The sequence below is a fragment of the Gossypium hirsutum genome, chromosome D11, assembly GCF_007990345.1.
Source record: "Gossypium hirsutum isolate 1008001.06 chromosome D11, Gossypium_hirsutum_v2.1, whole genome shotgun sequence".
Taxonomy (NCBI): domain Eukaryota; kingdom Viridiplantae; phylum Streptophyta; class Magnoliopsida; order Malvales; family Malvaceae; genus Gossypium; species Gossypium hirsutum.
The window spans coordinates 7,671,569-7,688,888 of NC_053447.1; the positions used below are offsets into that span (position 1 = coordinate 7,671,569).

The 17,320-nt window shown below is 36.0% G+C and overlaps 2 protein-coding genes across 7 annotated transcripts; both read left to right on the top strand.

The window, feature by feature from the left end:
• The first annotated feature begins 6,763 nt into the window (after positions 1-6,763).
• Positions 6,764-10,192, top strand: LOC107911936 (subtilisin-like protease SBT4.14). 3 transcript variants are annotated; one of them, XM_041105841.1, is made up of 11 exons: positions 6,764-6,924; positions 7,012-7,103; positions 7,187-7,284; positions 7,372-7,515; positions 7,629-7,734; positions 8,026-8,539; positions 8,610-8,707; positions 8,773-8,997; positions 9,069-9,180; positions 9,244-9,457; positions 9,555-10,192. In XM_041105841.1, the coding sequence occupies exons 1-11, from the start codon at positions 6,823-6,825 to the stop codon at positions 10,097-10,099; spliced, it is 2,250 nt and encodes a 749-aa protein (XP_040961775.1). In that variant the 5' UTR covers positions 6,764-6,822; the 3' UTR covers positions 10,100-10,192. The 3 variants fall into 3 exon arrangements, with proteins under 3 accessions (XP_040961775.1, XP_016695434.1, XP_040961776.1); XM_016839945.2 differs by having other exon boundaries at positions 9,072-9,180; XM_041105842.1 differs by having other exon boundaries at positions 7,372-7,500.
• Positions 10,193-10,461: 269 nt separating this feature from the next.
• Positions 10,462-16,985, top strand: LOC107911935 (phospholipase D gamma 1). Of its 4 annotated transcripts, none has more exons than XM_016839943.2 (10): positions 10,462-12,517; positions 12,881-12,997; positions 13,864-14,058; positions 14,181-14,426; positions 14,604-14,672; positions 14,780-14,927; positions 15,417-15,565; positions 15,803-16,096; positions 16,205-16,402; positions 16,545-16,985. In XM_016839943.2, the coding sequence occupies exons 1-10, from the start codon at positions 10,853-10,855 to the stop codon at positions 16,836-16,838; spliced, it is 3,375 nt and encodes a 1,124-aa protein (XP_016695432.1). In that variant the 5' UTR covers positions 10,462-10,852; the 3' UTR covers positions 16,839-16,985. The 4 variants fall into 4 exon arrangements, with proteins under 4 accessions (XP_016695432.1, XP_016695433.1, XP_040961778.1 ...); XM_016839944.2 differs by having other exon boundaries at positions 15,803-15,976; XM_041105844.1 differs by lacking the exons at positions 16,205-16,402; positions 16,545-16,985 and adding an exon at positions 15,636-15,691 and having other exon boundaries at positions 15,803-15,976.
• Positions 16,986-17,320: the final 335 nt, after the last annotated feature.

Here is a 17,320-nt window from a genome sequence, read left to right on the forward strand (position 1 = left end):
TTGGAAAAGTAATTGCCAATCGAGAGCAGATATATCCCAATCTACTCTTGCCGCTATTTTGAGTTATTACATGTAATGTCGCGCCTTACTAACTAGTGTTTGTAACGATCTTGATAAAGTTAGTAGGGAAATTTTGTAGGGTGACTCTGAATTAAGAAAAAATCCATCTCATTCGGTGGGAAAAAAAATGACACAACCAAATGAAGTTTGAGGACTTGGACTGCTTAATACTAGATAAAAGAATCAAGCTCAATTGATTAAACTGGGTTGGCGGATGATAAAAGAACCTAATAATCTTTGGGCTTGTATATCACTCTCCAAGTATCTTGATGGAAGAGGCCCTTATAAACCTCCAAGTAATTCGTCATTAACATGGAAGACTCTTAGAAAAATTAGTCCATTTCTTGAGAAAGACCTTAGATGGAAAGTTGGTAATGACAATAATGTTAATGCTTGAATTAACAATTGGAAATGTGAGGGACCCTTTCGAGAACTCTTTGTTGGTCCCTTGAGTAAAGAGGAAGAAAGGTTGACTTACAGGGAACTCAAACAAAGATGGGAAGAGAGTAGGTTCATTCCTATCTCTATGGATCTATATTGGTAAAATCATCAGTACACATATCACTTGTTATGCGGATAACAAGGATTCCATATGTTGGAGTTTTTCCAGTAATGAAGAGTTTAATTTGAACAATGCTTACTTGCTTGTGAAAGGTCTTAACCCTACAAGCATTAAGAACGATTGCGATTAGAAGTGGGTTTGGAAACTCAAGGTCCTAATTAAGCTAAAGTTCTTCTTTTGGGAGTGCATGCATGGTATTGTGCCCATTAAATGTTTCTTAAGCATAAGAGGTATGCGTACTATTCAAGAGTGCCCTTTGTGTGGTCAACAACTTGAAATCATTGATCACTTTTTTAGGTCATGTCATATAAATAGTGAAATGTGACATATTTTATTCCTTAAGAATTGCTCTAAATCTTAAGCAGATCTCTTTGGATGTAATGGTTGAGGGAGAATGCAAACATGAATGAATTTCATACTAACCACCGTATCCCAATAAGTACCATCTTTTGTTTTTTCATCTGGGAAGTGTGGTTACTTAGAAATTCTATCATTTTCAAAGGTAGAAATTATAGCAATGAGATGTCTAGGATGGTTCTTAGTTGAGCTGGTGAGTTTTTTGTGTTGTAAGGAAAACTTAAACAGATACCTTTACCTAGCTTCACACTTATTTTTTAGAAACTAGCTGAAAACGATTACTATAAATTAAATATGGATGGGCCTTTAGTTGGAAATCCCAGTAAGGGTGGTGTAGGAACTATTATCCGTGATAGTCATGGAAAATGGGTGGCCAGTTCCTATCAATTTATTCCTAATGCGACTAGTGTGGATGTTGAACTATGGGCATTTAGGGATGGTTTGAATCTGGCTTTACAATTAAATTTGAATAAGTTTGTTGCGGAGATTGATGCTCAAATTGTTATCAATTGCATGACTAGTTTTGACATGAATATTTGTTCTCTTAGAGCTCTTATTGTTGATTGTAGGTTACTCTTTTCTAATTTTGACCAAGTTCGACTTCAACATATTTACAAGGGGGAATCACGTTGCTAACGTGTTAACTAGATAAGGGGGTAGTGTTTTGAATAGTCGATTTAGTAAAAATTGTAAAACAATGATCTTTTGTGTTTTTGCTTGAATAGTAGTCTATTTAGTCAAACACAATGATTTAATCAAATAAATCCATCAATTTTTTTAAAATTAATGGATTTATTTGTTTATCTATTATTTGATTGGAAATGTTTGTATGGGAGTGAATATGGTAATGGAGCGGGGTCGGGATGGATGTTGTTAAATTCACTACCGTTTCATTGTTGGTACGCTTTACTTTATCACTTGCCCACTCTATTATGAATGTATAATTTTAAAAACCAATATCACCTCTATGAATGTTAGATGCATCTATTCCCACCCTACCCCACCCAATCTACACCACTCCAATTTAATTTTTGTTACTTATCATTAATATATATATTTGGTGAGGTTTTCATTAATATCTTCAATCTTATTAAATGCAAACAAATATTTAAATATAACTATTCAAAAAAATATTTAAACATAAAACTTAAAGATTTTTTATAATATTTATTATATTTTTACCCTTTCAATAATTATAATAGAAGAAGGCAAAATCTTGCATGTAATTACCATAACGGCTAAACCACCCAACTCGCTTTGATAACATATGTAAAAAGAATAAAGGTTTCTGTTAATACTTTAAGATTAACATTGATAACATATTTTAATGAGTGCCTCTAATATCTAAAAGCATTGAGGAAATAAAAAAATCTTTAGATAGTACCAGAGGCGGGCTTAGGCGAACTTGGTCCCTAAAATTTTGGAAAATGATGATTTTTTCTTTGAATTTTAAAAAAAATTAATTAGGCCCCTCAAATTTTTCAAAATTCTCTTTATACCTTTTAATTTTTTTTAACCTTTTAATTAAACTCATTTAAAATATTTAAAAATTCTCGTTAATTTCACAAAAAAATTAAAAATTTTAATTAGATCAAAATATTTTATTAAATTCTTAAAATTTTTAAAAATTATACTAAACCCTCCACAAAACTTAAGCGGAATATCCACCTGGCAGTAGAAGCAGAAGGAAACAAAAGATAACATTTAAGGACCGATTAATCGGATGCCAACAAGAACCAGATCTAGCGGTCCAAATTGCAACATCCATTCAGATTGAGGACCCACAACCGATAAACTTTGGAAGGGGAAACGAGTTCAAGCTCAGCCAGACCAAGGAGGTGGAGCTTAATAGTAGTTAGCAGCTGTTTTATCCAATTATCAAATGTCTAAATTGTCCAATCACTTGTCAATAATAGCTACTATACTAACTAAGCCTTAATCAAGGGCCAATTATGGGGCCACAGCCACACAACCCGCCGCTCAAATCCATCGTGTTTCAAACTCGGCTATGGTTTCCATCAGCTTCTTGTCGAATGGTGTAGAACAGTTTTCAAACACAGGTTCATGTTTCTTCGAGACGTTGGATTGCTGAGGGTGTGTGGTACGAGGGGGACACGCGTTCCTGACTCATCACCCCCGTTGCTATCGGGCTTTGTAAAAATGTGTGTCTTTCCGATGCGTGGCGATAAACAAGTCATTTTCTACCAAAATCTCGCTTTAGTCTGATTCTTTAAGGATACGAAACCTTCCAAAGGATCAACCACAACATAACACGCACCTATTTTCCTCTTGATGAATAAAATGCTCTGCTAAATATGACACACAAAAATTGTTGCCGACATGGCATGACAATATGAACTGATTTGAGAATTTAATTTTGACATTCCAACAACTTGATGATGTCGAGTCGTTTAGTGGCCTTCCATTATCTAGTTTTTTCGGCCTTAAAGAACAGACATACAAGATAGGTCCTAAACCGCTTCAATAATGTTCAAACAGTATTACAAGACCCTGCGTAAGAACTTCACAGACTAGTTTACGAGCACTTGCAATTTTGCACAAAAAGACACCGATAGTAAATATATGTTGGCACTTAGCACCAATCTCCTAGCATCTAGAGAAAAACGAATAAATATCTACTATCATTGAATGCAAGGGGAAAGAGTGAATGTTATGACAAAATGAAAGACCAAGATGCAATCTTGGTTGATGGCATTAGGTATTCCAGATCTCATATCATAAACAGGGAGATATCTTCATATACAGTTCCCAATTTTTTCCCTTTTCCAAGAGGAGTGAGAAGGCATATAATTACTTCACCTATGCAGTGAACATACAACACAGAAGCAGACCTACTGATCACTACTCTCATCGGAGATATAACACCTCTCCACGTCCCAGCTTGGGTCATCAAAAAATATTCAGTCAGTGATGGACAGTCCATTCTCTGGAAGGATTATAGTTTTTTCCTCTCCACACCACAATCTGCTCCTTTTCAACTGTGACAAAGATACAAGGAACCTGGTCTTGTAACAGATTGAATTTGCCTAATTAATTAAATATTGAAAAGCATTACAAGTGTGGAAGAACAGAAAGGCCACCAAAGGCAACTTAGCTTGCTCTTCCTTTCCCCTAGCAAATCACTTTATGGAAGGTTTGCTAGAAACTGTGGAATAGTATTAGTAGGTTTACCTTATATATATAAGCCCAAAAATCAGAATATATATATCATGATGCTACACTGCTAGAATTACACTAAACATTTGGGGAAGATAATAATAAAATCGAAAGCTGTAAAGAAAACCTAAATTTATTTGCCTTTTAGTTCTATTTCTCTGACATTTCTCCAGAAACTTCCTCTCAGCCTCAGGAAGAGGCATCCCCTGAATCGGCTCCCTCAAGAGCCTCCTCTTCTCCTCTAATTTCGGGTCCTCCGAGCCCTCCACGGATTTCACCTTCGGGTCCACAGACCTAGTCCGAACGGTGAGTACTTTGGTACTCTCAGCCCAATAGGCCTCACCGTCTAGATGCTCTCTGTGTAACTGGACTGAAAATCGAAAGCAAGTCAGAATGTATCGGCTTTATCTGATCAAGCGACGAAGGGGGTCGGTCTTCGGGTTTTGCTTTTTTGTTCGGTTTAGGGATCAGTTTTCTCGGTGTTTGGAGAAAGGGATGGTGGTGGTGGCAGAAAGGAGTAAATGATCTCGGAGTTTTGAGGCGGAGGGGGAGGGGGAAAGGTGGCGCGTATGGAGGGAGACGGTGATTTAGAGTATCGGCTTTTGGCGGGACAAGCGGGTAAATGAACTTATGAACATGAGGGCGGTTGAGGTTTAACGTTGTTAATTTCAAAAATTACGGTTGGGGCCCAATCAAAGATCAAGTAAACTGATCATTATTTACTCAGGCCTAACCCGATTTGAAGTCTCAGGCCTCAGCTCTTGTACAAACCTAGAATTAGTTCTAAATCAGTACAAGCCGATTTCTATAAAATAAAGGATAGACCATATAATTATTCATTCAATTATTTTTATTTTACTCATTAAATTATAAATTATTTTCAAATTTGTCACTAAAATTTTTAATTATTTCTATTTTGGTCACCTTTTGTTAAATTGTTAACGGGAATGATGATATAGTTTTTTAATTAGTATAATAACACATTTAGTCCTCAACACCTACACATTCTATCATATTGGTCCTAATTCTAACCAACTCAATAAATTTAACCCTACATATTCACAAATTCTATCAATTTGATCTTCAAACACATATTCATCATAAATAGAGATTATAAATATTAAAAATATATATCATATTTACAAATTCAATAGATTTGTTATTATTGCTGACATGGCATGTTGATGTGGCAATGTCATGTCAACAACGTTTGACTGAGTCGGTTTCGTTAATGGTCACAATAGGCGCACCATTAAATACTAACGGTCAACGTCAGTCAAAAGATTTATTTGACCAGTTTTGTTAATTCATGACTCAATTGAGTGCACAAAGTTCGAACGAGATTAATTAATTTTTTTGAAAAAGTTTGAGGGCTTATAATAACATTAAGCCTAAAAAGTTTAATAATGTCTTTAAATTATTTTTTATATTTAAATTAGTTCCTAAAATTAAAACATTCTAATTCAGTCTTCAATTTGTCAATATTATATCAATCAAGACTTACATCAACCTAATCGGTAATTTAGGCATTAAATAGTAATTCGAATCTGACTTATAATATGTCTAAAACACGTAGATCAAATTGTAGATGTGTGTGTACTTATCGTATGCATAACTTTAATCTCAAGCATAATATATATACAGTGCCAATAAAATGTAGGAAGATTATTTCTTTGTTTTTAATGTATATGAATCAAATTTGTCATGCAATAAGTATATACGTACTTACAATTTAATTACTTAGTTTAATTATGCTTCACGTCATATTTGACTTGCCATTTAAAGACCTGATTAATATCTCACTGATATTTTGAGAATTTAAATAGAACGTTTTAGAATTTACGTTATAGTTTGAGGATATCTTATGCAATTAATCTTAAAGTAAAATTAAAAATCAATAGATTTATCAGATATAAATTAGAGATTAATTTAAAAAATTAAAAATATTAGTAATTATGTATAGTGAAATTATAAAGACTTACTCTTTATTTTTTCCAAAGTGATATTGAGTTAAACATCTTATATGGGAAGGTTAGAGTTACTTTCAATTGAATTAATTTTATTTGATTTTGAAAGCTTTAATTGCTTGAATTAGAAATAAAGGCGTGAGGGCCCCTTTGTTTACAAGTAACTTCTCCATTTAATCTTTCATAATTTGTCGAAAGCTCCATAAATTCAAATTAAGCCTTCTCCTAATACAACCTTTTTGCCAATCATCTACACTATACTATACCTTAACCAAATCACATATTGAAAATGTACTTAATTAAGCCGATTAAATTTAAACTCGATTGATATAAATATTATTATCAATACAAAAAGACGCGAATATATTATCCTCCTATTGAACTTCTCTTGTATCGTTAAAGGAAAAAGCTTTACAAATCATACTCTATAATCTCGTTTACTCATTAAAAAAACAATGTTTAAAGTTAAATCTCAATATCTATAATATCTTTTAGTTGAAATATACAGGCTTGTTACAACAAAAGAAGTGCAGTACACGTTTGTTGTTTCTTATCTCATCCATTTTAGCCATTGTTGGTATTGTTGTCAGTCCAGCTAAAACCTGTCAATGGCTTTAAATGTGCTATTCTCTTATAAATCTATAGCTAAAGCTTCATCAACCTAACAAGGAAAGAAAACAAAAAAAGAACCCTGTAAGAATGAGAAAAGTTAGATTTATTTGCTCAACTCTTACCTATCAGCTTCTTCTATTGTTTTTAATAATTCTGAAAACTGTTTCATCTAAAGAAGAAGAAACAAAGGTGCATTCTCCTTTGTAATTGATATATATTGTCTTTATAACCCATTATCTGTCTGTAAATGTAACCCTACAAGTGTTCACGTGACAGAATTTTTACATTGTTTACTTGGGAGATGGTCCTTTGAGCCAAGCCTCTGCAGCTCGAAAACACTTGAGCCTTCTCAGCTCTGTCAAGGCAAGGTTAGCTTAGCTTTCTTACCCATACATACATTGATATATTTATGTACGTACGCATATCAGTTTGTTCATTGGGTTTTGAACAGTGAACATGATGCTAAAGAGTCCATGATTTATAGCTATACAAAGAGCTTCAATGCCTTTGCTGCAAAGCTATCTAAAGATGAAGCCGAAATGTTAATGGGTACATGAATTTTTTTTTCCTTTTTGGGTCCATTTAATTTCCATATTTTTTTGGACATTAATAAGATTTGGTATTCGAGGTGTTTAGAAGTGGATGAAGTGGTTTGTGTGTTGCCAAATCGATATCACAAGCTACACACAACAAAATCATGGGACTTCATTGGGTTTCCACAAACAGCTAAAAGAAATTTGAAGCTCGAGAAAAACATTGTTGTGGGTATGCTAGATACAGGTTTGAGGAAAACTTTGTTTATTTTTTTTTTGTTTATTTTTGCTTTACACAAATTATGTTTTAAAAATAAAAAACAATATCTGGGAATTAATATGATGTAATTCCACTTACAGGAATCACACCACAGTCAGATAGCTTTAAGGATGATGGATTTGGTCCACCACCCCATAATTGGAAAGGAACATGCCACCATTTTCAAAATTTCTCAGGATGCAACAAGTAAAAACCATGTTTTATTTTTTAATATATTAATTCTTAGATTTATCAACTTAATCCCATGTTTTATGTCGTATTGTAAAAATTTTAAAATTATTTGAAGCAATGTAATTATAAGATTGTTATTTTTGTAGTAACAGAGTGAGGTAAGGTTAAGTTTTATCAAATTATAATTTAAGTATTAAATTAAAAAAAATTAAGTACGAATTGAATGGAAATATTAAATATGCTTTATTGGTGCTTAATGTTGAATATTTTTTCCCTTGGACCACCTTGATTGAGTTCTATCTATAGCAAGCTAGTAGGAGCTAAATACTTCAAGCTTGATGGTAACCCCGACCCAGCTGACATTCTATCACCTATAGACGTGGATGGGCATGGCACCCACACATCATCAACCTTAGCAGGAAACCTAGTCCACAACGCGAGCCTTTTTGGGCTAGCCAAAGGCACTGCTCGTGGTGCAGTGCCTTCAGCTAGGATAGCTATATACAAAGTATGCTGGGTCAGCTCAGGATGTGCCGACATGGACATCCTCGCTGCAATGGACGATGCTATCACCGATGGTGTGGATGTTATATCCATATCCATAGGTGGGGCGACTGAGGATTTTGTCACTGATTCTATATCGGTCGGTGCATTCCATGCCTTGAAGAAGGGAATTATCACGGTGGCTTCTGCTGGGAACGATGGCCCGAGCTTGGGTTCTTTGTCTAACAATTCTCCATGGCTTCTTACTGTGGCAGCCACTGGGATTGATCGACAATTTAGGAGTGCAGTCAAGTTGGGAAATGGACAAAGTTTCTCGGTAGGTTTGATATGAAGAAAATTTACTTTTGTTGAATACTTGGAATCAAATCTAATTGGTTTGCTAACAGGGGATTGGGATTAACTTATTTGGTGCGAACGAAAAATTTTACCCCATTGTCAGTGGGGCTGATGTTTCCATGAATGCAGGAAGCAAGGAATTAGCAAGGTAGTACTTTGTTCATCATCATCTTCTAAAAAGTGGGAAAATTGACTGTTTGATTGTAATTACAGGTTCTGTTATGGTAACACATTGGATCCTGCAAAGGTAAAAGGACGGCTTGTTTACTGTATGCTAGGCCAGTTTGATGCTGATTCTGTTGTTAAAGGAATTGGAGGAATCGGCACAGTGGTCGAAAGCGAGCAATACCTTGATACTGCTCGTATTTTTATGGCACCGGCCACCGTGGTGAATATGACTGTAGGGGAAACTATAGATAAATATATACATTCCGCAAGGTATGAATATAGAATGTTAAATGATTCCCTGTTGATGATGATAAATGCTAAAATGCTCAAATGATGATTAGCAGATCAGCTTCAGCAGTGATATACGGGTCACATGAAGTCAAAGTTTCAGCTCCTTTTGCTGCTTCATTTTCATCTAGGGGCCCAAATCCAGGCTCACAACATCTTCTCAAGGTATAAATAAGCTTTGAATTCTGTCTTTAATTCAAGGGCTTCGATATCTAAACAAATATACAGCCTGATATTGCAGCCCCTGGTGTGGACATCTTGGCAGCTTACACTCTTATGAATTCCCTCACCGGGTTAAAAGGTGACACCCAGCATTCAAAGTTCACTCTCATGTCTGGCACTTCCATGGCCTGCCCGCATGTTGCTGGTGTAGCCGCCTATGTAAAGTCATTTCACCCTACTTGGACACCAGCTGCAATCAGATCTGCAATCATGACCACAGGTAAGGATAAAAACATAGACCCATCAATCATTCTAACTCGATTCACTATTTCAATCGTATCAAATCTTACACTTCTTTGTAATAAACTAATAATAAGCAAAACCGATGAGCCGGAGGGTGAACAAGGATGCCGAATTCGCCTATGGTGCCGGCCAATTGAATCCTACCAAAGCCATAAACCCTGGCCTTATCTATGACATGGACGAGATGTCTTATATTCAATTCCTATGTCACGAAGGCTACAGCGGATCATCTATAGCTCATTTAGTGGGCACAAAGTCCATAAATTGCTCCTCGTTGCTTCCTGGATTTGGCTACGATGCCCTTAACTACCCATCAATGCAACTTAACATGAAAAATGGCAAACAGCAAAGTGTAGGTGTTTTCATGAGAAGAGTGACCAATGTAGGTCCAGCATTGGTGTATAATGCTACCATTAAAGCTCCCAAAGGAGTGGAAATCACAGTTAAGCCCAAAAGCCTAATCTTCAGTCGTAGCTTGCAGAAACGAAGTTTTAAGGTGGTGGTGAAGGCAAAACCAGTGGCAAGCACTGCATTTACGGTGCTATCAGCTTCGCTTGTATGGAAAAGCACTCGCCACACTGTGAGAAGTCCTATTGTAATCTATACTCTCCAAGACTAAAATATTACTAGTCATATATAAAAGGGGCCATGCAAGTGCAACCCGTTCTATATCTATACTTTACCATACTATAATATTAGTTTCAGTGGCAAATTCAGCGGGTAGCAGGAAAATTTTTTATTTAGGTACATTAAAATTTTAAATTTGTAATAATAAGATTATATTTTGTCTCTAAAATAATAAAATTTTAATTTAATTTTTTAAAAATTATAAAAATATAAACTATTAAAATTACATTTTTACTAGCAAAAAAAAAATATAACATTTAATTTCAACCCATCAAAAATTTTCTAGTTATATGTCCATGATTACTTTCTCATTTCTTTATTAATATATTTGTATTATTATATTTAATACTACGAGGGTTTCGGTTACAGTTGAAGAAACTGCTTGTCTTCGGTATTTTCGCAGCGGGAAACATATGATCAAAACATTCCAATAGCAAAGCCTCTTTCTCTGCCTCTTTTCCCTCACAACCCCAGTTATTTCATTTCATTTTTTTTTTCTGAGAGAGAGATTTTCGTTTGGTTTGTGCTCTTTGTTGCTTTGGATACTAGGGTGTTTTTTTTTCCTCTTTTCAGTTCAATCATAGTATTTCAATCGAATTCTTCGTTGGAAGTTTGAAACTGAGAAACATAACTGAGTTTGGTTCCCTTTTTTTTTTCTTTTGGTTATATGTATGAAGAACAAAGTTGCCTTGGTTTTTACTTAATTTGATACAGTCTAATTTGATATAAGAATATTTGGTAAGAAATGGATAATAACCCACACCAACATCCTTACCCTTGTCACCATGGATACCCTCCAAATCAAGATCCTTATGCGGCTTTTCCATATCAATATCCTTATAACACTCCCCAATACCCTCATGCACCGCATATGTATCCGCCCTCAGCCCATGCCCCTGTTGCAGCTCCCATTGATTATAGACATGCTCATTCTCATTCTGGACAAATTCCTTATCAATATTCCCACCCAATACCTCCAAATCCTTCCCAACTCCAACATCATGGTAATTTTCAGTATGGTTCAACTCCTTATCCTTACCAGCAAACCCTATCTGGTCATTACCCACCTCCTGAAATTAATCCGCAATCATCCTCTACTTATCAACAGCCTGCACAATATCCTCCTCAATCATCATCCTCTTATCAACAACCTGCACAATATCCTCCTCCTGAAAGTAATTCTGATCACCTCTCTAGCCACGTTAGCTTCTCTGGTCATAACAGGCAGGACAGTACAAGTTCCTTAGGAGCAAATATGCGAAGCGCCTCACCTGCTTATCCGCCTTTGGATCATCAATTGAATAATATGCATTTGTCTGGTAGCCATTCGTCAGCTCCTGCATCACCCCCGGCACCTTCGGTGCCTATATTGGCCGCTGGTACTTCAACACCCGATTATGCGAGCAACTCTAGTAATTGGGAGGGGCCTAGTTTAGGCCGAGCTGATTTGGCTAATCGCTCTAGTTTTTCCCATAAGGAGTCATTTAAGGGATCACAACAAGTGCAGGGTATGCAGATTGTACCGTTCCAGAAAGGTTCATTGAGAGTTCTGCTTCTACATGGAAATTTAGATATTTGGGTTCTTGAAGCAAAAAATCTTCCCAACATGGATATGTTCCATAAGACATTAGGTGATATGTTTGGAAATTTTTCTTCAAATATCTCAAAAAAGATTGGAGGGCGCTCGGAAGGGAAGAATACAAGTGATCCTTATGTCACAATTGCAGTTGCCGGTGCCATTATAGGAAGGACTTTTGTGATCAACAATGATGAAAACCCTGTCTGGAGGCAACATTTCTATGTTCCTGTTGCACATCATGCTGCTGAAGTGCAATTTGTTGTTAAAGACAGTGATATTTTAGGGTCAGAGATTATAGGAGTTGTAACAATTCCAGTTGAGCAAATATACGCAGGGGAAAAGATTGAGGGATCCTACCCGGTTCTGAATGGTAATGGAAAGCCCTGTAAGCCTGGAGCCGTTTTGAAATTATCAATTCAGTACACACCAATGGAGAAATTGAGCTTCTATCATCATGGTGTTGGAGCAGGTCCTGAATATGTAGGGGTTCCTGGTACATATTTTCCTCTTCGGAAGGGGGGTAAAGTGACTCTTTATCAAGATGCCAATGTCCCCGATGGGTGTCTTCCAAACATAAAACTCGACCAGGGTATGCACTTTGTGCAAGGAAAGTGTTGGAGTGACATATTTGATGCTATTCGTCAAGCTAGGCGCTTGGTTTACATTACAGGGTGGTCAGTTTGGCATAAAGTTAGGCTGGTGCGCGATGCTGCTCCTGCTTCAGATTGCACTTTGGGTGACATTCTTAGGTCGAAGTCCCAGGAGGGAGTTAGAGTGCTACTTCTGTTATGGGATGATCCTACTTCAAGAAGCATCTTGGGATACAAAACTGTGAGTAACTTACCATTATGTTATTTCTCATACATAATAGCTTCACTGGTACCAGTAACGTAGGCAAAGTTGGGACTTTATTTCCTATCATCTGAATGTTAGAGTTAACTAGTTCCATATAATGAAGTGTTTAAACCTAATGACAATATAAGCAGATGGTGATCATTGTGCGTACTAGATTAATGGAGAACATGACATATTCAAAATGAATGATGACAATGAGAGTATGTAAACTTTTATCACTTCATTCGTGTATTGTTGGTACACTTTTTTTTTTGAAGATAGGAGTTTATCACTTTTTTCAACTTTGAAAAGATTTGCTTATTATGGTTGTTAATTAACTTCTTTAAATTGACAACACAGGATGGAATAATGACAACCCATGACGAGGAAACACGCAGTTATTTCAAACATTCTTCGGTGCACGTGTTACTTTGTCCTCGCATTGCTGGAAAAAAACATAGTTGGGTCAAACAAAAGGTTTGATCTAAACAACCATTTGTTTTAACTATTCTATCCCATAAATGCATTCCTAACTCTGCAATTTTCTCCACTTCAATTTGGCAACCATAGACATTACTGCTAGATTGTTGTATTATTGGGAAATCATTATCAGCCTTATTAAGATTCTTGAGTCACAGTTTGCACTATTATCGTATGCGTGGTGGTTGCACTTGCAATTTACTACCAACTGTGTATGGACAGGAGGTTTGGGAATCAGAAAGTGTATTCAGCATGGAGATTTCATACTTCTGAAGAAAAAAACTCTGGCTTCTTGACTGCCAAAAGTAGTATTTTCAACTTTTTACATCTATAAGTTGTTCTTCCAAACTTTGACAGGGTACAGCTGAATGAGGGAAATCCTATAGGTCTTTCAAATCCCTTTTTATGTATATATATTAGAATAATTCATAGACCAAATTCTAATTCCATTTTTGTATCTATACCATAATGGTGATTAACCTTTCAAAAAATAATTAGAGCCCTTTTGCTTCATGTTACTGTTATCTCATTTGAATAGGGACTGTGTTTTGTTGTCTAAATTTGATGGTGAATGCCATTCCAAGTCATTTTTTTGTTTCCCTTTTTTGTGGATTCTCAATTTCTCTTAGGCTTGTAAAATAGCAAATACTTTAGTTCTAAATCTGCTGAATGTCTTGTTATCAGTTTTTTTATTAGTGGCTGGTACATTTTATGAAGTTCAAGGGGATTGGAACCTTAGCCCTTAACCCTTCTGAGGGTAAACAAACACTAAGCCATCCCTAGATCATTGAGCTTGTTATATGGTATCTTGTTCCTTATGTTTGACTAAAGCACTATATTTTTCTAATACAATTAATTATCAGGAAGTTGGAACGATTTATACACACCATCAGAAAACTGTAATTGTGGATGCTGATGCTGGGAACAGTAATAGAAAAATTATTGCTTTTCTTGGCGGCCTTGACTTATGTGATGGACGGTATGATAATCCGGATCATGCTTTATTTAGGACACTACAAACATATCATAAGGATGACTATCATAATCCAACATATACGGTAACTATCTATCATTCTTGGTCTTTTGTTTTATGACATTTGGGCAGCAGCAAATTCAATGGTACTCTATCACAGTATATAAGATTTCCTGCACATTATTTAATTGCAAATTACTTGAGCAGGGTTCTACTGCTGGTTGCCCAAGAGAACCTTGGCACGATATGCACAGTAAAATTGATGGCCCAGCTGCATATGATGTTCTGGTCAACTTCGAGGAACGTTGGTTGAAGGCAGCCAAGCCTCATGGACTTAAAAAATTAAAAAAGCCCTTTGATGATGCTTTGCTGCGGATAGAAAGAATTCCAGACATTATGGGAGTTTCTGATTTTACTGAGAATGAGAACGATCCAGAAAGTTGGCATGTTCAGGTAATTTTGCTACTCGAATTTGGCTTTTTCATAAATGAGTTGGTCTAGTGGGGGAGGTTCAAATAAGTCACAGGTTGTTTTTGGTGAATGTGATTTTCAAAAGCTTCTTTGACTTATGCTTTTTAGTTTTCTACAAATGGTTTGTTTTTATTTATTGTTTGGGGGCTTCACGTGCAGATTTTTCGCTCGATTGATTCAAACTCTGTAAAAGGCTTCCCAAAGGATCCAAAAGATGCAACAAGCAAGGTAGAGAGAAGGTTGCCCTTTGATTTGCTTTTTCTTTTATTTTGGCTTAATCATATATTCTACGTATTTCCAGTGTAGAAGCTAACTGATTATTGTTTCCGTGACAGAATTTGGTGTGCGGTAAGAATGTCCTTATTGATATGAGCATACATACAGCATATGTGAAGGCCATTCGTGCTGCCCAGCATTTCATTTATATAGAGAATCAATATTTCCTTGGATCCTCCTACAATTGGAGCTCGTATAAAGACTTAGGTAAGACACTTAAATTAGATTTTGATGACCGTCATGTTTTGTGACTAGCGTAAGAAAGTTGATAATGGACCTTGCTTTGCAATAGCAATTTTGGGATGCTTGGTTGTACGAGTTATGCATTTGAATAAGGTTAATATACGGAGTTTGTTGGGGATCAGTAAATATTGGTTCAAACATTGCACCAATACTATACATTTCTGTTTGAATTCAGAAAGTGGTAAAAATCTTAGACTTTGATATATATATGTATAGAAGAAATAAAAGTAAAAAGATGAAGAACCAAACTTTTTGGTTAAACATATCAGTCAGATTATCAATGTATCAAGTCCATGAGTTAAAAACTAATAAGAATATTTCATTAGTCCTATTTGTTCCTGGCTTTATCTGATATTTCTTGTATTGGATGCTTCATGAAAATTTTCATGGGAATAATAAGGCATTTGTGCATAGTTTGGTTCGGGACGCAATAACCTTGCATTCTTTTCATAGGTGCTGACAACTTAATTCCAATGGAAATTGCTCTTAAGATAGCCAGTAAAATTAAAGCAAATGAGAGGTTTGCTGCATATATTGTTATTCCAATGTGGCCAGAGGGTGTTCCGACAGGCTCTGCCACTCAAAGGATTTTATATTGGCAGGTAGAGTTTTAATAAAAATCTTTTGTTAAATTGTTTAAAGCTTTGACTGTATTATTGTCATCATTTTTAGGCTTCATCAAGATGTCTGCTTTGGAGCAAGTCCTACACAAGCTTTTGCTTGACACTGTTGGTTCAATTCGGGCGTTAAGACTTTGTTATACTGCTTTGGCATGAACTAAAGAATTATGATTAAAACTAGATTTTAAAAGGCCATTGATCTTATTGCTGCTGTTGCAGAACAAAACCAGGTCAATGATGTACGAGACTGTTTATAGGGCTTTGGTAGAGGCAGGGCTTGATAGTACTTTCGTGCCAGAGGACTTTCTGAATTTCTACTGTCTTGGCAATCGTGAGCTTGATGGATATCAACCTCTTGCTGACGGAAGTCCTAGGGCTGCCAATGCTCCTGAGGTAATCTATACCAAGTCCCAAAAACCTTTTCTTTTTGGTAATTCAACGTCTTGGGCGATATCGTGGTATTCTAAGATCCTCAAACCTGACCCAAAAGCTTTGCCCAAGCTTCCAAGGCTGGTAAGAGCCATGATCGTATAGAATCAAGCCCATTTCACTTGAATATCTCAAGCATAACCCTAAAGTTCCTACACTACTAATATATTTTCCTGGTTTTTTGCATTCCAGGCTCTTAGTCAGAAGAGTCGAAGATTTATGATCTATGTCCATTCAAAAGGTATGATAGTTGATGATGAGTTTATAATAGTGGGATCTGCAAACATCAATCAACGCTCCATGGAGGGTACCAGAGACACGGAGATTGCAATGGGAGCTTACCAACCTCAACATACTTGGGCAGCAAAGCATTCTAGTCCCCATGGACAGGTAACCTTCTCCAATTACATCTGTATTAATGATACAATTCCCTTGTTAACCAAATGAACCATGTGATCCTGGCAATACAAACATGGTTGTTTCTTGTATTCTCACCATTAAAGTATGCTTAACTTTGTGTTGTTTATTATAGATCTATGGGTATAGGATGTCATTATGGGCAGAACATGTTGGAGTTGTCGAGGACTGCTTCGCTCAACCGGAGAGTCTCGAATGCGTAAGACGGATTAATCAAATGGCTATACTGAATTGGAGACAATTTGCTGCGGAGGAAGTGACAGAGATGAGAGGGCACTTAATGAAGTATCCGGTTGAAGTGGATCCCAAAGGTAAGGTCAAGCCCCTTCCCGGAGCTGAAACTTTCCCTGATACTGGAGGAAACGTTGTCGGCTCATTTCTTGGCATCCAAGAAAATCTTACAATTTAACCAATCTGCTACTATATCCACTATTCAAATACAAATTTGAAACTATATCCCTTTTATTTGTATAGTTCTTAAATTGTCCAAAGCAAATTTTGTAGTTACCTGTATTCATCGTTTGAAATAGAACTTATCATGCTTCTTTTGTTCGTATCCTTTTTCCTATTTTAATGTTTTCTTTAGTATTTCATATTAAAATTTCAACAGTGTAAACAATTATTATTATTATTATTATTATAAAATTCCTCTGTTTCAATTAAACAATTCTCCACAACCTACATCAAAATTGGTTTAATAAAATTATCCCCTGGTTTCTTTTGAGAATATATGAATTTGTGGGGACTAGGGATCGTAGAGAAACTTTACTAAACTTCAATATCAACCGTACACGTGTACTTTCCCCTGCTGAAATCCAGACTGTCTTTCCAATGTGGACTGAACCCCCCTTATTGTAGCCCACCAAAGCATAGATGGAATCGAATTGACAC